Genomic DNA, 25,198 nt, shown 5'->3' with positions numbered 1-25,198 from the left:
GATAATACATTTAGTTCCCTCATCCAAATCATTGATCTATAATGTGAACAGTTGGGGTCCTAGCACAGATCTCTGTGGTACCCCACTAGTCAATGCCTGCCAGTTGGAAAAAGACCCATTTGTTCCAACTCTTTGCTTCCTGTCTGCTAACCAGCTTTCCATCCATCCCAAGACTCTACTTGCAATCCCATGTGCTTTAACTTTACATAGTAATCTGTTATGTGATACTTTGTCGAAAGCCTTCTGAAAATCTAAATAAACCACATCCACCAGGTCTCCCTGGTCAACTCTACTAGTTACATCCTTGAAAGAATATCAGTAAATTAGTCAAGTGTGTGGCACAGTGGTTAGCCTTGCTGCCTCACAGCACCAGGGACCCAGGTTCAATTCTGGCCTCAGGTCACTGTCCGTGTGAAGTTCGCACATTATCCCCGTCGGCGTGGGTTTCCTCCCACACGCCAAAGATGTGCTGGTTAGGTACATTGGCCATGCTAAATTCTCCTTCAGAATACTGGGCAGCATGGTGGCACAGTGGTTAGCACTGTTGCCTCACAGCACCAGGGACCCAGATTCGATTCCCGGCTTGGGTCACTGTCTGTGCGGAGTCTGCACGTTCCCCCCGTGTCTTTGTGGGTTTCCTCCGGGGTGCTCTGGTTCCTCCCACAGTCTGAAAGACGTGCTGGTTAGGTGCATTGGCCATGCTAAATTCTCCCTCAGTGTACCCGAACAGGTATTGGAATATGGCAACTAGGGGATTTTAGAACATAGAACATTACAGCGCAGAACAGGCCCTTCGGTAACTTCATTGCAGTGTTAATGTAAGCCTACCTGTGACACTGATAAATAAACTTAAACTTAAGGTTAGATGAATTAGCCATGCTAAATTGACCATTAGTGTCAGGGGGATTAGCAGGGCAAATCTGTGGGGGGGTGGGGTCTTGGTGGGATTGTTATTGGTGCAGGCTCGATGGGCTGAATGGTTTCCTTCTGTACTATAGGGATTCTATGATTCTATTCTATGATTCCATGAAGAATGATTTCCCTTTTGTAAATCCATGTTATCTTTGTCTGATTATACCACAGCTTTGCAAATGCTGTGCTATGAAATCCTGGATAATGGACTCTCTCTACCTCCCTTTTTGAATAACGAGCTAATATTAGCTACCCTCCAATCTGTAAGAATCATTCCAGAGTCCAAAAAATTTTAGAAATCTACATCAATGGATCTACTATTTCTAGTGCCACTTCCTTAAGTACTCTGAAATAAAAATTATCAGGCCCTGGAGATTTTGTCTGCCTTCAATCCCATTAATTTCCCCAAAACCATTTTTCTATTTATACTGATTTTCTTCAGCTCCTCACTAAAACTTGTGTTTCTCAGAACTTCCGGTACATTATTCATGTCTTGCTTTGTGAAACAAAAGCAAAGTACAAATTTAGTTCCTCAGCCGTTTTTTAGTTCCCCATTATGAATTCCCCCGTTTCTGACTGTAAGGGGCCTACATTAGATTTTGTCAATCTTTTTCTCTTTACATACTTGTAGAAAATTTTACTGTTGGTTTTTATGTTCCCTGCTAGCTTACTTTTCCCCTTCTTAATCAATGCCTTGGTCCAACTTTGCTGAATTTTAAACTGCTTCTAATCCTTTTATTGCTTTTTCTTGCTAATTTGTATGCTTCATCTTGGAATCGAATACTATTGCTAATTTCTCTTGTAAGCCATGGTTTGGCCATAGTTCCCTTTCCACTCTTGCGCCAAATAGGAATAAACAACTTTTGGAGTTCACCTATTCATTCTTTGAATGCATGTCATTGCCTGTTCACTGTCCTACCTTCAGTAATGTTTTCCAGTCTATCTTAGCCAATACTTCCAGCTTCCCCAAGCAGAGCTCCTTCCCAAGTTTGAAAATCCAACCCCAGTAAATATCAGGGCCTTGGTCAGTACAATTGTAGGGGGAGGTGGTAATGTAGTAGTAATGTCATTGGACCAGTAATCCAAAGCCCCAGACTAATGCTTTGAAGATGTGTGTTCAAATCCTATCACGGCAGCTAGTGGGAATTTAAATTCAGTTAATAAAGTCTCATAAAAATCCATCTGGTTCACCAGTGTCCTTTAGGGTAGAAAATCTGCCATCCATTTAAAGATGTGCAGGTTAGGTGGTTTGGCCATGCTAAATTGTCCCTTGGCATCTCAAGGTGTATAGGTTAGGGAGATTATTGGGGTTGTGGGGATAGGGCTTGGGGAAGATGCTCTGTCAGAAAGTCGGTGCAGGCTTGATGGGCCAAATGGCCTCCTGCACTGTCGGAATTCAATGAATTCTAGCTGGTTTGGTCTGCATGTGACTTCAGGCCCACAGCAATGTGGTTGACTCTTAACTGCCCTCTGAAATGGCTGAGCAAACCATTCAATTCACGGGCAATTGCAGATGGACAACAAATGCTTTGGTTAACAGAAATCTAATCAATCTCAAATTTAAAATTCACATTAAATGAATGATCCCAGCATCAACTGCCATTTGCAGAGGAGAGCTCTACACCCTGGCATGTGGAAATGTTTCCAAACTTCACTTCTTTTTTTTGGCAATGCCCTCCAGTCCTATGTTTCTCAGCAATATAAATAATTTATCTTTATTTATCCTATCTGTTCCTATTAATATCTTGAACACTTTAATCAAATTATGTCTTAATCTTCTAATTTCCAAGGAACACGGCCCTAGTTTGTGTATTTTCTCCTTGTAATTTAATTGGAGTTCAACTATTAATCTAGTAAACCTACACTGCACGCCCTCCAAGACAAATATATCCTTCTCAAAATGTGGAGCCCAAAATTCCTTACAGCACTCCAGAAATCGTCTAACCAAACTGAGCTCTAGCATGATGTCTAACCCCTTATATTCGTATTCTGTAGATATAAAAGCCAACATTCCATTTGGTTTTTTTGATTTTTTTGTACCAGTCCATAAGGTATTAAAGATTTATGTCTATGAGCTTTCTTTGAATCTCCACTGCTTCCAGTTTTTCATCATTTTATAAAGTACACTAATGTATCCTTTTTCCAGTTGAAAATGGATAACTCTTCTCATCTTCCTTTGCCTATTTGTCTAACTTTTCTGTGGACTTCATTGGTAAACCAACATGCAAAATATCAAAATGTCATATCCACTAGTGATTCAAGAAAATTCTAGTGGAAATTTGCATGGGATGCTATATGACTTGAGGACTGACATGATTTCCACATAGTTCCCAGTTTTATTTTGAAGTTATTTCACTAAATTTTCTGAATCTGTGCTACATACCTAGTTGTTCATATTTAGATTTGATAAATCTTAATGATATTTTTCTTCTTTGTACAGACTGTATACGATGAATGGTTTATTACGCTGTACAATTTAGTGTATACATCTCTTCCTGTATTGGCAATGAGCTTATTTGATCAGGTATGTCAGTAAAATTATTGTTTGACTCTGTCTCTTCTTACAATATCTGCCACGCTAGCCTATATGGGACTCTGTTAAATATGCAAAACAAATTGTGATGACATTATTGGGGCCAATCTGTGATTTTAATCTGAGCCTGAGCAGGGAAGCAGTTGTGATTTCCCTGTCAAGCCAAACCTGTAGGAATAATTGTTACCCCCTAAGCTGCACAGCAACTAGAAGTTTGTGTGCAGATTGAGCAAAGCTTTAGGTTATCATGTGTGCATGGCTTTGGCTGCGCATAGAAATCAATAAACTTTAAAATTTCAAATTTAACCTTTGAGAAGATGGTGCTGCGTGATCTCAAACTGTTGCAGTCTTTGTAATGAAAGCACAATCCTAAGTACTGAACGAGCCACAGAAGCCACCATTCCTACCTTAGTTCAGCTGCCAGGAATGCCACAATCAGGTCTCCTGCTTACTTTCTGTTTAAGTCATGGCATTGATGGTATCATAATTCTGTAGCTCTAATTTTGGAATTAGGTTTTCACCTGATTTTTGTGGGAGTTTTGTCTAGGGCCTGAATTTAGCATTTTCTTTTTTTTTATTCTTTCACAGGACATGGGCGTCACTGGCTAGGCCAACATTTTTATTGCCCATTCCAAATTGTCCTTGAGAAGGTGGTGGTGAGCTGCCTTCTTGAACTGTTGTAATCAGTGTGGTATAAGTGCATTCACAGTGCTTTTAGGGAGAGGGTTCCAGGATTATGACTCCGTGACAGTGAAGGAATCGTGATATTAGGAATGGGCAATAAATGCTGCCCTAGCCAGGAAGCCCACATTCCTTGAATGAATTAAATAAAAAAGTTCCAAGTCAGGATGATGTGCTTAGAGGGGACCTTGTAGATATTGGCGTGCGTTTGGAAGGTGTTGTGGAAAATACTGCAGATGATAGAAATTTAAAATAAAAAATAGAAAATGCTGAAAAAACTCAGCAGGTCAAGCAGCATCTGTGGAGCAAGAAACAGAGTTAACATTTCAAGCGGTATGATTCTTCTTCAGAGCTCAAGATAAGGATAGTTTACAAGGGGGTGAAGCAAATGGAGATAAGTACAAGGTCATCGATAGGTGGGAACTAGGATAGATTTGACAAAGATGTTATGGGTACAACACAAAGGAGAGTAATGGTAGCGTTAAAGAATAAAGAAGGTGCTGACAGCGGCATAAAGGTAAGATTATAGAATGTGTTAATAGCAGAACAAAGCTCAGCGCTCTAAAAGCAGAACTTAAGAACAAGTGACAGATAGCCTGTAGGGGAATGTGAACTGCATTGTGACAAAAATTGGATTAAAAAAGTGGGTGAAGATGGAGGAGTTCATGGCCTGAAGTTGTTGAACTCAATGTTAAGTCCAGAAGGCTGCAAGTGCCTAATTAGAATATGAAGTGCTGTTCCTCCAGTTTGCATGGGCATCACTGGAACATTGCAGCAGACCAAGAACAGACATGTGCCCATGAGAGCAAGATAGTGAGTTGACATGGCAATCTACAAGAAGGTCAGGGTCATGCTTCTGGACTGAGTGAAGATTTTCCATAAAGCGGTCACCCAGTCTGTGTTTAGTCTCCCCTATGTAGAGGAGACCACATTTGGAAACAGCAAATATAGGAGACCAAATTGAAATGTCTTATTTCCACACTAAACATGAGTTCTCAAGTGATGGAAGAGTCCGATGAGTGACATTTAGTCTCTGTCACAGGTCCGGCAGACGGTGGTTGGAGGAGCGGGTGGGTGGGGTGCCTGGGTTACCACGTGTTCCTTTCACTGTCAACATTTGGCTTCAGCTTGTTCTCAGTGATGAAACCCGAGATGTTCAGCTCCTTCCCATATGCTTTTCTTCCACTTTGGGCAGTCTTAAACCGGGTGTCATTGTGAATGTTGCATTTTTTCAAGGAGGCTTTGAGGGTGTGCTTGAAGGGTCTCCTCTGTCCGCTTTGGGCTCACTTGTAATGTTGAAGTTCTGAGTAGAACATTCATTTCGGGAGCCTCGTGTCAGACATGTGGATGAAGTGGCCTGCCCAGCAGAACTGATTGAGCGTGGTCAAAGCTTCGATGCTGGGGATGTTGGCCTGAGTGAGAACACTGATGTTGGTGCACCTATCCTGCCAATGGATTTGCAGGATGTTGTGGAGGCAGCACTGGTGGTGCTTCTCCAGGGTTTTGAGGTGCCTACTAAATAATCCACATTTCTGATCCCTATAGAAGGTTGGGTAAGACCATTGCTTTGTAGACCATGAACTTAGTGTTGGGTCTGAGGCTCACGTCTTCAAACACTCTCTTCCTTAAGTGACTGAAAGCCGCACTGGCACACTGAAGGCAGTGTTGAACCTCATCATCAATCTCTGGCCTTGTTGACAGTAGGTTCCCAAGTTATGAAAAATGGTCAATGTTGTCCAAGGCCTCATTGTAGATTTTGATAATTGGGAGGGGCGGGTGAGGTGCACTGATTACACCCCCCCCAGAGGTCTGTGTTCTTTCCAACTCGGGCATTGAAGTTGCCAAGGAAGATTGGCTTGTTGCCTGTTGGGACTCGAGTTGAGGATTGTTTGAGGGTGGAGTAAAATTCCTTTTTGGATTCGTCTGTAGCATCCTGTGTTGGGACATACACATTAAGGACCGTTACACACTGGTTCTAGGCTAGGGTGAGCCGAAAGGTCATGAGTTTGTTCGTCTCACAAGGGAAGTATCTGAGATGGCCAACTAATTTGTTTTAAATTGGTGAAGCCAATCCCACGGAGATGACATCTTCTTCAGGTTTACCTTTCCAAAAGGTGTAACTGCCACCTTGTTCCTTGAACAAGCCTTCCCTGCCCACCGGGTCTCACTTAGGGCAGCGATGTCAATGGCAAAACATCCGAGCTCCCGGGCAATGATAGCAGTACGCCATTCTGGTCTGTCACTGTTGGGGTTGTCTATGAGGGTGTTGATCTTCCAGGACCTGAATTTCATTTTAAGGAGTGGAAGATGCCTGTGCTTGAGTTCTCTTAATGTTGCACACCAGCTACCACATGGATTGACGGAACAAAGCTTTCGTACAGTGGCAGGTGGTCCAAGATAACTTGAGACTAGGCTCTCCTAATTTATTTAATTATTTTTCAGTTAAAATAGTGAAAAAAATCGGAGGTTTTTTTTTTCTAAACAGGAAATAGGCCCAGCAGCAGCCTGGGAAGATTTTGGAGGGTTTAAAAGTGCTTAACTTGGAGGTTTCAGCCTCATTGTTCCACAAGAGCAGGCTGAGGGTAAGGGAGCTTGTTTGTGCACTAATTTATTTAATTATTTTTCAGTTAAATTAGTGAAAAAAATCGGAGGTTTTTTTTTTCTAAACAGGAAATAGGCCCAGCAGCAGCCTGGGAAGATTTTGGAGGGTTTAAAAGTGCTTAACTTGGAGGTTTCAGCCTCATTGTTCCACAGGAGCAGGCTGAGGGTAAGGGAGCTTGTTTGTGCACTAATTTATTTAATTATTTTTCAGTTAAATTAGTGAAAAAAATCGGAGGTTTTTTTTTCTAAACAGGAAATAGGCCCAGCAGCAGCCTGGGAAGATTTTGGAGGGTTTAAAAGTGCTTACCTTGGAGGTTTCAGCCTCATTGTTCCACAGGAGCAGGCTGAGGGTAAGGGAGCTTGTTTGTGCACTAATTTCTTTAATTATTTTTCAGTTAAATTAGTGAAAAAAATCGGAGGTTTTTTTTTCTAAACAGGAAATAGGCCCAGCAGCAGCCTGGGAAGATTTTGGAGGGTTTAAAAGTAGGCCGCACCTTTGAGCGGGCAGCGTCGTTAGCGGGCAGTGGAGTGAGCAGGGGACAGAGTGAGAGCTAAAAGGGCTTTGGCTCACAGGGCTTCGGCGAGGAAGGTTGTTTGTTTGTTTTTCTTCGGTTACACCCCCTTTTTGTTTTATCCCCAAAACTAAAAAGGACATGGCTGGTATGAGTGGGAGGCCAGTATACTGCATTCGGTGTGGGATGTGGGAGTTCCTGGAGACAACTTGCCTCCCGGAAGTCCATATCTGTGCCAGATGTGTGGAACTGCATCTCCTGAAGGATCGTGTAAGGGAGCTGGAGCTGAGGCTCGATGAACTCAGTTTAGTTAGAGAAAATGAGAGAGTCATAGATAAAAGTTATAGTCAGGTAGTGACACCAGGGTCTCGGAAGGAAGACACGTGGGTCACGGTTAGGAGGGGTAATAGTCAGAAGGGTGATGTGCCAGAAAGCACCCCAGTGGCAGTCTCCCATAAGAGAAAGGGATGGGCAACAGATGGGAGAAGGGAAGGGAGTGAGCAGTCTGTGGAGGGATCCCCTGTGGTTGTCCCCCTCCACAATAGGTATATTGTTTTGGATTCTGTGGAGGGGGATGACCCTCCAGGGGTAAGCCACGAGGACCAGATCGCCTCCACGGAGACAGGCTCAGGGGTCCGGAAGGGAAAGAAGGGGTTTAGGAGAGCGATAGTTGTGGGGGACGCAATAGTTAGAGGCACGGACAGGCGCTTCTGTGGGACTGAACGAGAATCCAGGATGGTAGTCTGCCTCCCTGGTGCCGGGGTACTGGATGTCTCCGAGAGGGTAGGAAGCATATTTAAAAAGGAAGGTAGTCAAACGGATGTGATTGTACACATTGGGGGAAATGATGTAGGTAGGAAGAGCAGGGGGGTCATACGAGAGAAATTCAGGGAGTTGGGTGCTAGGCTAAAAAGTAAGACCTCCAGTGTAGCAATCTCTGGACTGCTCCCGGTGCCTAGTGCAAGTGAGGCTCGGAACAGGGAGATTCTACAGTTGAACGCGTGGCTAAAGGACTGGTGCAAGAGGGAGGGTTTTAAATTCATAGATAACTGGGAAATCTTCAAGTCAGGATGGCAACTGTACAGAAAGGATGGGTTACACCTTAACTGGAAGGGAGCAAATATCCTGGCTGGGAGTTTTGCTCGAGTGTTTCGGCAGGATTTAAACTAGTGTGGCAGGGGGGTGGGGAACAAAACAGGAGGTCAGTAAATACTGAGGCTGGGGTCGAGCTGGGGGCCAGGGCAAGGCTAGCTAAGAAGAGGAGCACTCTGGAGGAGGAGGACCTGACTGGGCCTGGAGGTCTGGAGTGCATCTGCTTCAATGCGAGGAGTGTAACGGGTAAAACAGACGAACTTAGGGCCTTAATGCTTGTGCGGAATTTGGATGCGGTTGCGGTGACGGAAACTTGGTTAAAAGAAGGACAGGACTGGCAGCTGAATATTCCGGGGTATCAGTGTTTTAGGCGAGACAGAGGAGGGGCTAAAAAAGGTGGGGGAGTAGCGATATTAGTTAAGGAGCATATTACCGCGGTGCAGAGGGTAGACAACTTAGAGGGGTCATGTACTGAGTCGCTGTGGGTGGAACTCAGAAACAGGAAGGGTGCAGTCACTATGCTGGGGGTGTACTACAGACCACCCAACAGCCCACGGGAAGTGGAGGAAAGGATATGTCAGGAGATTCTGGATAGGTGCAGAAAAAATAGGGTTGTTGTAGTGGGGGACTTTAATTTCCCTGGCACAGACTGGAAAGTGCTTAGAGCTGGGGGACCGGACGGGGAGGAATTTGTAAAATGCGTACTGGAAGGTTCTTTGGAACAGGATGTAGATAGCCCGACTAGAGAGGGGGCTATACTGGACCTAGTTCTGGGAAATGAGCCCGGTCAGGTCGTCAAAGTTTCGGTAGGGGAACATGTGGCAAATAGTGACCACAACTCTGTTAACTTTAGGATAGTAATGGACAAGGATGAGTGCTGTCCTACGGGCAGGGTGCTAAATTGGGGGAAGGCTGACTATAGCCGGATTAGGCAGGAATTGGTGGATGTTGATTGGGAGAGGATCTTCGAGGGTAAGTCCGCGTCTGGCATGTGGGAGTCTTTTAAGGAACTATTGATAAGGCTGCAGGATAGGCATGTGCCTGTAAAAAGGAAAGATAGGAAAGGTAGGATTCGAGAGCCGTGGATAACCAGGGAAATTGAGGATCTGATTAAAATGAAAAGGGAGGCGTACGTTAAGTCCAGGCAACTGAAAACAGATGGAGCTCTGGAGGAATACAGAGAGAGTAGGAAAGATCTCAAACGGGGAGTTAGAAGGGCAAAAAGAGGGCACGAGATGTTCTTGGCAGGCAGGATTAAGGAGAATCCTAAGGCATTCTATTCATACGTTAGGAACAAAAGAGTTGTCAGGGAGAAAATCGGACCTCTCAGGGACAAAGGAGGGGAATTATGCTTAGAACCCAAGGGAATAGGGGAGATCCTAAATGAATACTTTGCATCGGTATTCACGAAGGAGAGGGGCGTGTTAACCGGGAGTGTCTCGGAGGGAGGTGTTGACCCGTTAGAGAAAATCTCCATTACGAGAGAGGAAGTGTTAGGTTTTTTAGGGAACATTAAAACTGACAAAGCCCCAGGGCCTGATGGCATCTATCCTCGACTGCTCAGGGAGACGAGAGAGGAAATTGCTGGGCCTCTGACGGAAATCTTTGTCGCTTCTTTGGACACGGGTGAGGCCCCTGAGGATTGGAGGATAGCGAATGTGGTCCCGTTGTTTAAGAAGGGTAGCAGGGATAACCCAGGAAATTATAGGCCGGTGAGCTTGACGTCCGTGGTAGGGAAGTTGTTGGAGAGGATTCTTAGAGACAGGATGTATGTGCATTTAGAACGGAACAATCTCATTAGTGACAGACAGCATGGTTTTGTAAGAGGGAGGTCGTGCCTTACAAATTTGGTGGAGTTTTTTGAGGAAGTGACAAAAACGGTTGATGAAGGAAGGGCCGTGGATGTCGTCTATATGGATTTCAGTAAGGCATTTGACAAAGTCCCACATGGCAGGTTGGTTAAGAAGGTTAAGGCTCATGGGATACAAGGAGAAGTGGCTCGATGGGTGGAGAACTGGCTTGGCCATAGGAGACAGAGGGTAGTGGTCGAAGGGTCTTTTTCCGGCTGGAGGTCTGTGACCAGTGGTGTTCCGCAGGGCTCTGTACTGGGACCTCTGCTATTTGTGATATATATAAATGATTTGGAAGAAGGTGTAACTGGTGTAATCAGCAAGTTTGCGGATGACACAAAGATGGCTGGACTTGCGGATAGCGAAGAGCATTGTCGGGCAATACAGCAGGATATAGATAGGCTGGAAAATTGGGCGGAGAGGTGGCAGATGGAATTTAATCCGGATAAATGCGAAGTGATGCATTTTGGAAGAAATAATGTAGGGAGGAGTTATGCAATAAATGGCAGAGTCATCAGGAGTATAGAAACACAGAGGGACCTAGGTGTGCAAGTCCACGAATCCTTGAAGGTGGCAACACAGGTGGAGAAGGTGGTGAAGAAGGCATATGGTATGCTTGCCTTTATAGGACGGGGTATAGCGTATAAAAGCTGGAGTCTGATGATGCAGCTGTATAGAACGCTGGTTAGGCCGCATTTGGAGTACTGCGTCCAGTTCTGGTCGCCGCACTACCAGAAGGACGTGGAGGCATTGGAGAGAGTGCAGAGAAGGTTTACCAGGATGTTGCCTGGTATGGAGGGTCTTAGCTATGAGGAGAGATTGGGTAGACTGGGGTTGTTCTCCTTGGAAAGACGGAGAATGAGGGGAGATCTAATAGAGGTATACAAGATTATGAAGGGTATAGATAGGGTGAACAGTGGGAAGCTTTTTCCCAGGTCGGAGGTGACGATCACGAGGGGTCACGGGCTCAAGCTGAGAGGGGCGAAGTATAACTCAGACATCAGAGGGACGTTTTTTACACAGAGGGTGGTGGGGGCCTGGAATGCGCTGCCAAGTAGGGTGGTGGAGGCAGGCACGCTGACATCGTTTAAGACTTACCTGGATAGTCACATGAGCAGCCTGGGAATGGAGGGATACAAACGATTGGTCTAGTTGGACCAAGGAGCGGCACAGGCTTGGAGGGCCGAAGGGCCTGTTTCCTGTGCTGTACTGTTCTTTGTTCTTTGTTCCTGTATGTAAATAGGACATACATATTCCTATTGTCCTCCTTTCTCCTTCCCACAAGATCTCTCTCCCTGGGAGTCATGAAGTGCAGTAGTGGCCTCATGAGGGTGGTACTGACCCCTCACTGTGGCTGTGTTGGTCCTTATTCACTGTGAATGGCCGCAATGCTCCTCTCGGTGAATAGCCCCACTGCTTCTCTCTTTCTTGGTTCCCACTGCATCTCCCTCACTGTGAATGACCCCACTGTTTCTCGCTCACTGTCAATGGTCGCTGCTCCTCTCTCACTCTTCTATGTGGTGGTTACAGTCTCCAGCTCTTCTTTTCACTGTTTTACCATCTATAAGGACCAGGGTAGCAGACATATGGGGACATCACCAACTGGAAGTTTCCCTCCAAGTCACTCACCATCCTGACCTGGAACTATATCACCCTTTCCTCACTGTTGCTAGATTTAAATCATGGTATTCCCTTCCTAACAGCATTGTGCATATACCTATACCACAGGGACTGCAGCAGTTCAAGAAGGCAGCACACCACCACCATCTCAAGGGCAAATAGGGATGGGTAATAAATTAGGGATTGAATGCCCATAAATGAATTTTTTAAAAATTGATGTGTACAGAATGAGGTTCAGTTAAGATGTGGCACATGAATGGACATGTTTCTGACAATCACTCTCAATGTTAACACATGACAATGATCACTTGGATGAAGTACTATGTAGTTTCCAGAATTGTACCCTGGCATGATTCAGCACTTTTGGGAGAGGAGGACAAAATTTGAGGTGAAAATGTGTACAAAATGTAAGCAAATGTACATGACCTGACATTTAATACTGATTACAATTGATTTTGCTTTGCAGGATGTTAATGATCGCTGGAGTATGGTGTATCCTGAACTTTATGAACCTGGACCGCTTAATCTTTATTTCAACAAACTAGCTTTTGTGGAATGTATTATCCATGGAGTTTATAGTTCGCTGGTTCTCTTTTTTATTCCTTACGGTGCTCTTTTTGAAGCTGTAAGGGATGATGGGAAGACAGTATCTGACTATCAGTCCTTTGCTTTAATTGCTCAGACATGCTTGCTTGTGGCTGTTACTCTACAGGTAATTGAGTATTTGCATGTTGTTGTTATGGATATTATATGTTATTTTAAAGATATAATTCTTTGTTTTTTTTAAATCATAAAAAACATGTTGCCTCTGCCAGTGAGATGTAAAACAAAAATCTGTTCCAGTAGTTGCAAAGCTATTTTTTTGATGAGATTACCCTAAGGGCTCTCATTATATCATATTTAATGCTTGGCAGATTTCCAGAACATATCATTATCACAGGGGATTATAGATTCACAGTTTGATTGACAGGGCTGAAAGGGGGATGTGGGGGTGGTTTGGGGTGGTGTGGACTGGAGAGCCTAAACTTTAACAAAACAACTGGGACCAAGTCCCAGAGAACTGAGGCAGGCCTTTTAAACAGCTATCTTGGCACTCAGTAGCCTCTGTGACCACCTCTGATCTGCATCCAGAGGTGGTGGACTGACTCCGTCCCACACCTGCCCCTTGAAACAAAGATCCCACCCTTCAGGTGAGTTTCTCCCAAGATGGATGTGGGAACCTGATTCCTACTAATCAACTCAGGAGTGAAAATCCATGCCATTATATTAATTGTAGTAAAAAGAGAAACATGCAGTGAGTATCATAACAGTGATAAGGTGACTCATCTTGCAATTCAGAAGCCAGAATCTATTAAGCTTAAGTTGGCACTCCAGTCAATGGAAAGTAAAATCAGCCAGAATGTATAAAAGATGGAAGATGGCCTACAAAGACAGTTTTGGATTGGGGGGAAGGCAGTTTTTATTAAAATAAGGCAAGATCTTGCCAAAGTTGACTGGAAAAAGCTTCTTTTGGGAAAGTATACAGCAGAGCAGTGGGAGGTATTCAAAAAGAAGCTGGGCTGAGTGCATCTCCAGCATGTTCCCTTTGGGGGGGAAATGTGGGAACAGTAAGTTCAAAGAACGTTGGATGTCTGGGACAATTCAGGACTGGATGAGGAAGAAGAGAAAGGCAAAGTGGAACAAGTCCAAAGAGAGCAACTCAGCTATTGCTCTCGAGTAGTATAGGAAGTGCAAGAGGGAACTATAGACCAAAAAGGGGGCATGAAAAAGGACTTGCAAACAAGATTAGGGAGTATCCTAAAATATTTTATAAATACATTAAGGGGAAGAGGTTAACCAGGGAAAGAGTAGAGCCATTAGAAACCAAGGGTTAAATTTGTGTGTGAAACCGCAGGACATTGGAATGGTGTTAAATGAATACTTCTCTTTGGTCTTGCTCAGGAAAAGGGAAATGTAGGTACAGAATTCAGGAAAGGGACTGGGAGGAACTTGCAGTTTGACATAGGAAATGAGCGGGTGTTGGAAGCTCTGAAGGGCTTAAGAGTGGACAAATCCCCAGACCCGGATGAATTGCATCCCAGGCTGCTGTGGGAGGCAAGGCAAGAAATTGCAGAGGCTCTGACACAAATTTATAATTCCTATTTGGCCATGGGGGAAATGCCAGAGGACTGGAGGATGGCTAATGTGGTTCCACTTTTCAAGAAGGGTGATAGAGATGAACCAAGCAATTACAGACCGGTGAGTCTCACGTCAATGGTAGGGAAACTATTGGAGAAAATTCTGAAGGAGAGAATTAACCTCCACTTGGAAAGGCATGGGTTAATTAAGAATAGTCATCATGACTTTATAAGAGGGAGGTCATGTCTAACAAATTTGATAGAATTTTTCAAAAATGTGATTGTGTGTGCGGATATGCACTTGACGTAGTTTATATGGATTTTTGCAAAGCTTTTGACAAGGTCCCACATGGGAGACTGATTGAGAAGGTTGAAGCTCGTGGAATTCAGGGAAACTTGGTGAGATGGATCCGAAACTGGCTTAGTAATAGAACACAAAGGGTGGTGACAGACGACTGTTTCATGCCTGGAGGCCGGTGTCCAGTGACATACCACAAGGTTCAGTGCTAGGACCTTTATTGTTTGTTATATATACAAATGATATAGATGATAATGTGGGGGGAATGATAAGCAAGTTTGCAGATGATATCAAGATTGGCAGGGTGGTTAATAGTGAAGAAGAAGGTCGTAGGTTACAGGAAGATGTAGATGGGTTGGTCAGATGGGCAGAGCAGTGGCAGATGATATTTAACCCTGATAAGTGTGAGGTGATACTTTGGAAGAAATAACAAGATGAGGGAGTCTTTAATTAATAGCAGGACACTAGGAAGTTCAGAGGAACAGGTGGATCTTGGGATAGTTATTCACAGATCCCTTAAATCAGCAGAGCAGATGAATAGGATAGTTAAAAAGGCATATGGGATACTTTTGCTGTAAGGAGTGACTGGATAGTCTTGGATTGTTTTCTCTGGAGCAGAGAAGGATGAGGGGAGACATGATTGAGGTGTATAATGTTATGAGGGATATGGACAGGGTGAATCGGAAGCAGCTGGTTGAGGGGTCAATCACAAGGGGTCATAGTTTTAGAGTAAGGGGCAGGAGATTCAGAAGGGATTTGAGAAAATATTTTTTTCAATCAGAGGGTGGTGGGAATCTGGAATGCACTGCCTGGAAAGGTAATGGAGGGCGGCAAATCTTAGAATCTTTAAAAGTATTTGAATGAGCACTTGAAACATCATAAGATTCATGGTGGAAGACACCAGTGGAATGCCAGAGCTCCAGAGAGTCAGGGGGCACAGGTGAGTGTAGTGGCCATCAATAAGGAGAAGGTTCTGGGGAAACTGAAAGGTCTGAAGGTGGATAAATCACCTGGACTGGATGGGCTACACCCCAGAGTTCTAGAAGAGATAGCTGAGGAAATGATGGAGGCATTGGTGGTGATCTTTCAGGAATCACTGGAGGTAGGGAGGGGACCAGAGGACAGGAAAGTAGCTAATGTAACACCACTGTTTAAGAAGGGAGGGAGGCAGCAGATGGGAAATTATAGGCCGGTTAGCTTGACTTCGGTCATTGGCCAGATTTTAGAGTCCATTATTAAAGATGAGATCGCAGAGTACTTGGAAGTGCATGATAAAGTAGGATTGAGTCAGCACGACTTTGTCAAGGGGAAGTCATGTCTGACAAATCTGTTAGAGTTCTTTGAGGAGGTAACAAGGAAGTTAAATAAAGGAGAACCAGTGGGCGTGATTTATTTAGATTTCCAGAAGACCTTTGACAAGGTGTCACATAGGAGACTGTTAAATACGTTAAGCACCCATGCTGTTAAGGGTAAGATCCTGGCATGGATAGAGGATTGGCTGACTGGCAGAAGGCAGAGAGTGGGGATACAGGGGTCTTTTTCCGGATGGCAGCCGTTGACTTCAGGGGTCAGTGCTGGGACCACAACTTTTCACAATATACATTAACGATTTGGAGGAAGGAACTGAAGGCACTGTTGCTAAGTTGCAGATGATACAAAGATATGTAGAGGACAGGTAGTATTGAGGAAGCAGGGGGGCTGCAGAGGGACTTGGACAGGTTAGGAGAGTGGGCAAAGAAGTGGCAGATGGAATACAATGTGGAAAATGTGAGGTTATGCACTTTGGAAGGAGGAATGGAGGCATAGACTATTTCTAAATGGGAAAATGCTTAGGAAATCAGAAACACAAAGGGACTTGGGAGTCCTTGTTCAAGATTCTCAAGGTTAATGCGTAGGTTCAGTCGGCAGTTAGGAAGGCAAATGCAATGTTAGCATTCATGTCGAGTGGGCTAGAATACAAGAGCAGGGATGCACTTCTGAGGCTGTATAAGGCTCTGGTCAGATCCCATTTGGAGAATTCTGAGCTGTTCTGGACCCATATTTAAGGAAGGATTTGCTGACCTTGGAAAGGGTCCAGAGGGGTTTCACAAGAATGATCCCTGGAATGAATAGCTTGTCGTATGAGGAACAGTTGAGGATTCTAGGTCTGTACTCGTTGGAGTTCAGACCCAGAAGAATGAGGGGGGATCTTATTGAAACTTACAGGATACTGCGAGGCCTGGATAGAGTGGACGTGGAGAGGATATTTCTACTAGTAGGAAAAACTAGAACCAGAGGGCACAACCTCAGGCTAAAGGGACGATCCTTTAAAACAGAGATGAGGAGGAATTTCTTCAGCGAGAGAATGGTGAATCTATGGAACTCTTTGCCGCAGAAGGCTGTGGAGGCCAGATCATTGAGTGTCCTTAAGACAGAGATAGATAAGTTCTTGATTGATAAGGGGGCCAGGAGTTATGGGGAAAAGGCAGGATAATGGGGATGAGAAAAATATCAGTCTGGTTTTGTAAGAGGGAGGTCGTGCCGTACAAATTTGGTGGAGTTTTTTGAGGAAGTGACAAAAACGGTTGATGAAGGAAGGGCCGTGGATGTCGTCTATATGGATTTCAGTAAGGCATTTGACAAAGTCCCACATGGCAGGTTGGTTAAGAAGGTTAAGGCTCATGGGATACAAGGAGAAGTGGCTAGATGGGTGGAGAACTGGCTTGGCCATAGGAGACAGAGGGTAGTGGTCGAAGGGTCTTTTTCCGGCTGGAGGTCTGTGACCAGTGGTGTTCCGCAGGGCTCTGTACTGGGACCTCTGCTATTTGTGATATATATAAATGATTTGGAAGAAGGTGTAACTGGTGTAATCAGCAAGTTTGCGGATGACACGAAGATGGCTGGACTTGCGGATAGCGAAGATCATTGTCGGGCAATACAGCAGGATATAGATAGGCTGGAAAATTGGGCGGAGAGGTGGCAGATGGAGTTTAATCCGGATAAATGCGAAGTGATGCATTTTGGAAGAAATAATGTAGGGAGGAGTTATACAATAAATGGCAGAGTCATCAGGAGTATAGAAACACAGAGGGACTTAGGTGTGCAAGTCCACAAATCCTTGAAGGTGGCAACACAGGTGGAGAAGGTGGTGAAGAAGGCATTTGGTATGCTTGCCTTTATAGGACGGGGTATAGAGTATAAAAGCTGGAGTCTGATGATGCAGCTGTATAGAACGCTGGTTAGGCCACATTTGGAGTACTGCGTCCAGTTCTGGTCGCCGCACTACCAGAAGGACGTGGAGGCATTAGAAAGAGTGCAGAGAAGGTTTACCAGGATGTTGCCTGATATGGAGGGTCTTAGCTATGAGGAGAGATTGGGTAAACTGGGGTTGTTCTCCTTGGAAAGACGGAGAATGAGGGGAGATCTAATAGAGGTGTACAAGATTATGAAGGGTATAGATAGGGTGAACAGTGGGAAGCTTTTTCCCAGGTCGGAGGTGACGATCACGAGGGGTCACGGGCTCAAGGTGAGAGGGGCGAAGTATAACTCAGATATCAGAGGGACGTTTTTTACACAGAGGGTGGTGGGGGCCTGGAATGCGCTGCCAAGTAGGGTGGTGGAGGCAGGCACACTGACATCGTTTAAGACTTACCTGGATAGTCACATGAGCAGCCTGGGAATGGAGGGATACAAACGATTGGTCTAGTTGGACCAAGGAGCGGCACAGGCTTGGAGGGCCGAAGGGCCTGTTTCCTGTGCTGTACTGTTCTTTGTTCTTTGTATGATTGAATGGCGGAGCAGACTTGATGGGCCGAGTGGCCTAATTCTGCCCCTATGTCTTATGGTCTTATGAACATTCAAGGGTATAAGACAAATGCTGGAAAATGGGATTAGTGCAACTTTAGTGGTAGTTGTTGTCGGTGCAGACTCAATAATTGGGCACCTGACAATCAGGAACTAATCAAGGATGCCATTAACATGCTGCGGAGTTAAAGCTCCACAGGAATCCTGAATTGCGGTTTCCCACAACCTTCCAGCAACACACTGTTTGATTCAGGTCAGTAAATCTTCTGCCAGTAGCTTCTAGTTTACATTCCCTACCTGCCAGCTACTATTTTAAAAGCAATCTTGATGTAAGGAGGAATGTCTGGACCCAAGATACATTACACAAATCAAAGTAAAGGGTCTGTACTGGACTGGTTTTCCTTTCTGAAGTGTATTTGCACTTTTAACAAGGCTCTCTTTATTTTCGTTTGTCTGTGCTTTCAGAATTCAAGCCTTCTTGTAGTTTCCTGTGGTTAGGAGAACAGATTTTGTGCCAAAGGGGCATCTTTACAGTTCATGACTTGCTTGATAAAAATAGACAATTCAGTTTCTGAGAAATAATTATCATTGTTATTTTGTATATCATTATTTTGTGTTCAACTTGTGTAATTTCTTGGCACACAAATTCATATTAATATAGGTTTCTGCTTTTTGAGATAACTTTGATAATGGGCTGTTAACTTCTGGACTCCACAGTGTCGGATTTAGGGGTACCCTAAAGATATGCTGGAAGTCCCTCTTGGAAGTTCCCAGTTGAGGATTTACCTGACAATTGTCCAGAAGTGCTAAATTCCCCTGGACAATTGCGCTATGGGAACCATCCAACAAAGTGAATTAAATCACTAACTTTATGTCATTCTGCCAGATTTATATTCATTGTTACTCTGGATAAGTTAAAAGAAATAAAAGCACTTCTAACTTCAACGTAAGTTGCACGGGATACCACTCAGCAATCGACTCCAACCCCTCCGAACTAAGCACCCCAACCCCACAATGTTCCCCAATTCAACCTGCACCCCATTAATGTCCAATTCCTCACTCTTGATGTCTGACTCCCTCCCCCAATGTCTGAACCTGCACCCCCCAAATCCAGTTCACTTACCTTCAACACTTACTTCTCCCTGCCCTGTTATTTTCAGGGGGGCATTTAAACTTACCTGCTTTACAGAAGATAGGGCTATAAAAAAGGGGCATGTCCTCCTTTGCCCACTCCTTTTGTGCTTTGCTGCTGGAGCCGGGTACACACTTTACTATCTGAGTCTCACCTGGCCTGATTCAGGAAGTTCAGCGGAGACAGGTACTTAAAAGGTTAAGCACAGGTAATTCAATACGGAGTGACAATCTGCCGCTGATTGCCCCCAAGTAAGTCATGGCCAAATATTGCTGAAACTTACACATAATCCTTCAGATGACTAAAATGTGTATTTAATGAATAATGAAGATATAATTTTAACTTCACAAATCTTGCTTCTTGTTAACAGATTGCATTGGATACAACATATTGGACAGCAATCAACCATTTTTTTATCTGGGGAAGTCTTGCTGTCTACTTTGCAATAACTTTTACAATGTACAGTAATGGCATGTATCTGATGTTTCCAACATCATTTCCCTTTATAGGTATGTACTTTGAATGCAGTTATTATAATTTCGTATAAACAATTTTATGTAAAAATAATTCAATGCTCTATAAAGCATGGAAAAACTTTAACTATCAGTTAAAGAAAAACTCTGCGCAACTGCTTTGAATGACAGGCTATCTGGTATAAGTTTTAAAAAAGCATCTTGTCATGCAATTTCAATGCAGTTCTTTGTTTATATTTTCCTAAGGGCTAATTTGGTCATTATGAATGCTTGGTTGAGTTTCAAAATCTATAGTTATCTCAGCAGGAGGTTCTGAATTCATAGTTTAATTGACAGATTAAAGAGGCTATAAAAGATTAACTAACTTTGATATGGGATCTAAGTAGAAGTTAATATTTATAAAAAAATAATCACCTGAGGAAATTTAAAATCTCTGAATGGATTTCTTGAAGCTTTGAAGTTATTTTTTTCACTTACAACTATGTATGAGTGTGACCTGTATGAGACTGTTAGAAGTTTATTTTTTCTCTTCTCCACATGGCTCCTGAGGTCTGCCCATGGTGGACACAGGGTTAGTAGCTTTGCATGTACGATGGGAGTATGCCATGGTATGAGGGGTCATGAGGGTTGGTGGTGGGAATGAGTTGGCATGGGGGTATGAGGGATGAGGGTTAGAGGCTCTAACAGTTTCTAAAACAACTGGGACAAAGTCCAGAGAACGAAGGCAGACCTCCTACTGAGCCTGTCTTGCCACTCATCCATGACTGCCTTGAATCTGCTTTCCCTTTCAGTAGATTCACCTCCCTGGAGTGCAAATTGGGTCTAACAGAGTCGCTTAAACCAAGGTGGGTGTACTGAATCGGGAAATCTCCTGACTTGAGCTAGCCACCTCGGTACCAACAATCCAGCCCTAAGTCTAGAGCTGCCCTTCTCTTGTTGAGCTTGATACATGTTGGCAAGAACATCTAATTGCCAGATGTGGGTAATTAGGCAGCAATCTAGTCTCCCTGACAACTTTGTCTGCAGGAAGTGTGTCCAGTTGCAGCTCCTCACAGACCGCATTGTTTGGTTGGAGCAGCAGGTGGATGCACTGCGGAGCATACAGGAGGCAGAGAGTGTGATAGATACTAGTTACAGGGAGATTGTCACACCACAGGTTCAGACAGGTAGATGGGTGACTGCCAGGAGAGGCAGGCAGGTAGTGCAGGAGTCTCCTGTGCCTATTCCCCTTTCAAACAGGTATATCGTTTTGGATACTGTTGAGGGGGATAGCCTGTCAGGGGGAGATACCAGCAGCAGTGAGGCCTGTGACACCACAGCTGGTTCTGCTGTGAGACAGGGTTGGGCAAAGAGCAAGCAAGTAGTAGTAATAGGGGACTCGCTAATTAGAGGCACAGACAGGCGTTTCTGTGGCTGCAATCGAGACTCCAGGATGGTGTGTTGCCTCCCTGGTGCCAGGGTCAAGGATGTCCCTCAGCGATTGCAGTCATTCTTAAGGGGGAGGGTGAGCAGCCAGAGGTCATTGTACACATTGGTACCAACGACATAGGTAGGAAAACAGATGAGGTCTTGAAATGTGAATATAGAGAGTTAGGCAGAAGGCTAAAGTGCAGGACCTCGAAGGTAATAATTTCAGGACTACTACCGCTGCCACGTGCTAGTGAGAGTATGAATAGGAGGAGTAGGCAGATGAATGCCTGGCTTGAGAGCTGGTGCAGGGGGCAGGGATTTAGATTTTTGGATCATTGGGATCTTTTCTGGGGAAGGGCTGACCTGTTCAAGAGGGACGGGTTACATCTGAACTGGAGGGGGACTAACATCCTGGCGGGGAGATTTGCTAGAGCCACTCGGGAGGGTTTAAACTAGTTTGGCAGGGGGGTGGGATCCAAAGCAGTAAGGAGACAGAAGAGAAGTTTGAGGACACACAGAAGTTAAAGAGAGCACATTAAGTAGTAAAGGCAGTGACAGTAATCCTAGTACCAGACAGATCAGGCAAAAGCAAGACAGAGAGCAAGGGAAGTCCAGATTAAACTGCATTTATTTCAATGCAAGAGGCCTGACAGGCAAGGCAGATGAACTCAGGGCATGGGTGGGTACGTGGGACTGGGATATTATAGCAATTACTGAAACATGGCTAAGGGAGGGACAGGACTGGCAGCTCAATGTTCCAGGGTACAGATGCTATAGAAAAGATAGAACAGGAGGTAAGAGAGGAGGGGGAGTTGCACTTTTGATTAGGGAAAGCATGACGGCCGTACTGAGGGGATATATCTGAGGGTTCGGCCACTGAGTCTATATGGGTAGAACTGAGAAATAAGAAGGGGGAAATCACTTTGATAGGGTTGTACTATAGGCCCCCAAATAGTCGGCAAGAAATTGAGGAGCAAATATGTAAGGAGATTACAGATAGCTCCAAGAAAAATAGGGTGGTAATAGTCGGAGATTTTAACTTTCCCAACATTGACTGGGACAGCCATACTATTAGAGGGTTGGATGGAGAGAAATTTGTTGAGTGTATTCAGGAGGAATTTCTCATTCAGTATGTGGATGGCCTGGCTAGAGAGGGGGCAAACTTGACCAACTCTTGGGAAATAAGGAAGGGCAGGTGACAGAAGTGTTTGTGAGGGATCACTTTGGGTCCAGTGACCATAATTCTATTGGTTTTAAGATAGCTATGGAGAATGATAGGTCTGGCCCAAAAGTTAAAATTCTAAATTGGGGCAAGGCCAATTTTGATGGTATCAGGCAGGAACTTTCAAAAGTTAATTGGGGGAGTCTGTGGGAAGGCAAAGGGACGTCTGGTAAGTGGCACGCTTTCAAAAGTGTGTTAACCAGAGTTCAGGGTAAACACATTCCTCTTAGAGTGAAGGGCAAGGCTGGCAGAAGTAGGGAACCCTGGATGACTCGGGATATTGAGGCTCTGGTCAAGAAGAAGAAAGAAGCACATGACATGCATAGGCAACTGGGATCAAGTGAATCCCTCGAAGAGTATAGAGGGTGCAGGAATAGAGTTAAGAGAGAAATCAGGAGGGCAAAAAGGGGACACGAGATTGTTTTGGCAGATAAGGCAAAGGAGAATCCAAAGAGCTTCTACAAATACATAAAGGGCAAAAGAGTAACAAGGGAGAGAGTAGGGTCTCCTAAGAATCAACAAGGTCATCTATGTGCGGATCCACAAGAGATGGGTGAGATCCTAAATGAATATTTCTCATCAGTATTTACTGTTGAGAAAAGCATGGATGTTAGGGAACTTGGGGAAATAAATAGTGATGGCTTGAGGAGTGTACATATTACAGAGAAGGAGGTGCTGGAAGTCTTAAAGCGCATCAAGGTAGATAAATCCCCGGGACCTGATGAAGTGTATCCCAGGACATTGTGGGAGGCTAGGGAGGAAATTGCGTGTCCCTTAGCCGAGACATTTGAATCATCGATAGTCACGGGTGAGGTGCCTGAAGATTGGAGAGTGGCAAATGTTGTGCCTTTGTTTAAAAAGGGCTGCAGGGAAAAGCCTGGGAACTACAGGCCAGTGAGCCTCACATCTGTGGTGGGTAAATTGTTGGAAGGTATTTTGAGAGACAGGATCTACAGGCATTTAGAGATGCAAGGACTGATTAGGGACAGTCAGCATGGCTTTGTGAGTGGAAAATCATGTCTCACAAATTTGATTGGGTTTTTTGAAGGAGTAACCAAGAAGGTTGATGAGGGCAGTGCTGTTGATGTTGTCTACATGGACTTTAGCAAGGCCTTTGACAGGGTACTGCATGGTAGGTTGTTGCATAAGGTTAAATCTCACAGGATCCAGGGTGAGGTAGCTAAATGGATACAAAATTGGCTTCTTGACAGAAGGCAGAGTGGTTGTAGAGAGTTGTTTATCAAACTGGAGGCTTGTGACCAGCGGTGTGCCTCAGGGATCAGTGCTGGGTCCACTGTTATTTATCATTTATATTAATGATTTGGATGAGAATATAGGAGGCATGGTTAGTAACTTTGCAGATGACACTAAGATTGGTGGCATAGTGAACAGTGAAGAAAGTTATCTCCAAATGCAAAGGGATCTTGATCAATTGGGCCAGTGGGCTGACGAATGGCAGATGGAGTTTAATTTAGATAAATGCGAGGTGATGCGTTTTGGTAGATTGAACCAGATCAGGACTTACTCAGTTAATGGTAAGGCATTGGGGAGAGTTACAGAACAAAGAGATCTAGGGGTCATGTTCATAGCTCCTTGAAAGTGGAGTCACAGGTGGACAGAGTGCTGAAGAAGGCATTCGGCATGCTTGGTTTCATCAGTCAGAACATTGAATACAGGAGTTGGAATGTCTTGTTGAACTTGTACAAGACATTGGTAAGGCCACATTTGGAATACTGTGTGCAATTCTGGTCACCCTATTATAGAAAGGATATTATTAAACTAGAAAGAGCGCAGAAAAGATTTACTAGGATGCTACCGGGACTTGATGGATTGAGTTATAAGGAGAGGCTGAATAGACTGGGACTTTTTTCTCTGGAGCGTAGGAGGCTGAGGGGTGATCTTATAGAGGTCTATAAAATAATGAGGGGCACAGATCAGCTAGATCGTCAATATCTTTTCCCAAAGGTAGGGGAGTCTAAAACTAGAGGGCATAGGTTTAAGGTGAGAGGGGAGAGATACAAAAGTGTCCAGAGGGGCAATCTTTTCACACAGAGGGTGGTGAGTATCTGGCACAAGCTGCCAGAGGTAGTAGTAGAGGCTGGTACAATTTTGTCTTTTAAAAAGCATTTAATAGTTACATGGGTACGATGGGTATAGAGGGATCTGGGCCAAATGCGGGTAATTGGGATTAGCTTAGGGGTTTTAAAAAAAAGGGCGGCATGGACAAGTTGGGCCGAAGGGCCTGTTTCCATGCTGTAAACCCCTATGACTCTATGACTCTAAAATGCTCCTGAATGCATTTATTTAAAAAATTACTCCCTCTGTGTCTTTTACACTGATTACGTCCCAGATAATATTAGGGTTGGAAAGAAAACTCACCAGCTAGTCGTGAATCACCTTATTCCCTCATGCTGATGTCATTGATGGTTTTTGTTTCCTCCGTTTTCAACATTCCTTGGCATCTCACTTTAAGAACATAAAACATAAGAATTAGAAACAGGAGCAGGTCATTCATCCCTTCAAGTCTGCTTTGCTATTCAATGAGATCATGATGGATTTCACCCATATAATTTCAGGACCCAGTCTATAGCTGGTAAAGTTGACTAAGAACAAAAAATAATTCAAATCCAACCTGACCAGTTACTGTTCCATCAATCGACTCTGGATCATCAGCAAAGTGATGGAATGGGTAATTAGCAGCGCTATCAAGTAGCACTTACTCAGCAATAACCCGCTCACAGATTCTCAGTTTGGGTTCCACCGGTGTCATTGAGCTCCTGTCCTCATTACAGCCTTGGTTCAAACATGGACAAAGAGTCGAATGCCAAAGGTGAGGCGAGAGTGACTGCGTTTGAGAACAAGGCAGCATTTGACTGAGTATAGCATCAAGGAGCCCTAGCAAAACTGGAGTCAAGTGGAATCAGTTGGAAAATCCTCCTTTGGTAGAAGTCATATCTGGAAC

The 25,198-nt window shown here is 44.3% G+C and overlaps 1 protein-coding gene across 2 annotated transcripts in view; it reads left to right on the top strand.

Moving 5' to 3' along the window:
* The window catches only part of LOC144500941 (phospholipid-transporting ATPase ID-like), a 222,035-nt gene that overhangs the window by 189,901 nt on the left and 6,936 nt on the right, over positions 1-25,198 (top strand). For both annotated transcript variants that reach the window (XM_078224474.1, XM_078224515.1), the window contains 3 exons: positions 3,353-3,436; positions 12,268-12,513; positions 19,502-19,640. In XM_078224474.1, the coding sequence (XP_078080600.1) occupies positions 3,353-3,436; positions 12,268-12,513; positions 19,502-19,640 (469 nt within the window). The remainder of the gene's footprint in view (positions 1-3,352; positions 3,437-12,267; positions 12,514-19,501; positions 19,641-25,198) is intronic.

This window comes from Mustelus asterias, chromosome 1 (genome assembly GCF_964213995.1).
Source record: "Mustelus asterias chromosome 1, sMusAst1.hap1.1, whole genome shotgun sequence".
Lineage (NCBI taxonomy): Eukaryota > Metazoa > Chordata > Chondrichthyes > Carcharhiniformes > Triakidae > Mustelus > Mustelus asterias.
Note: the sequence above shows the minus strand (reverse complement) of the source record. Positions and strands in the feature narration are given on the sequence as shown.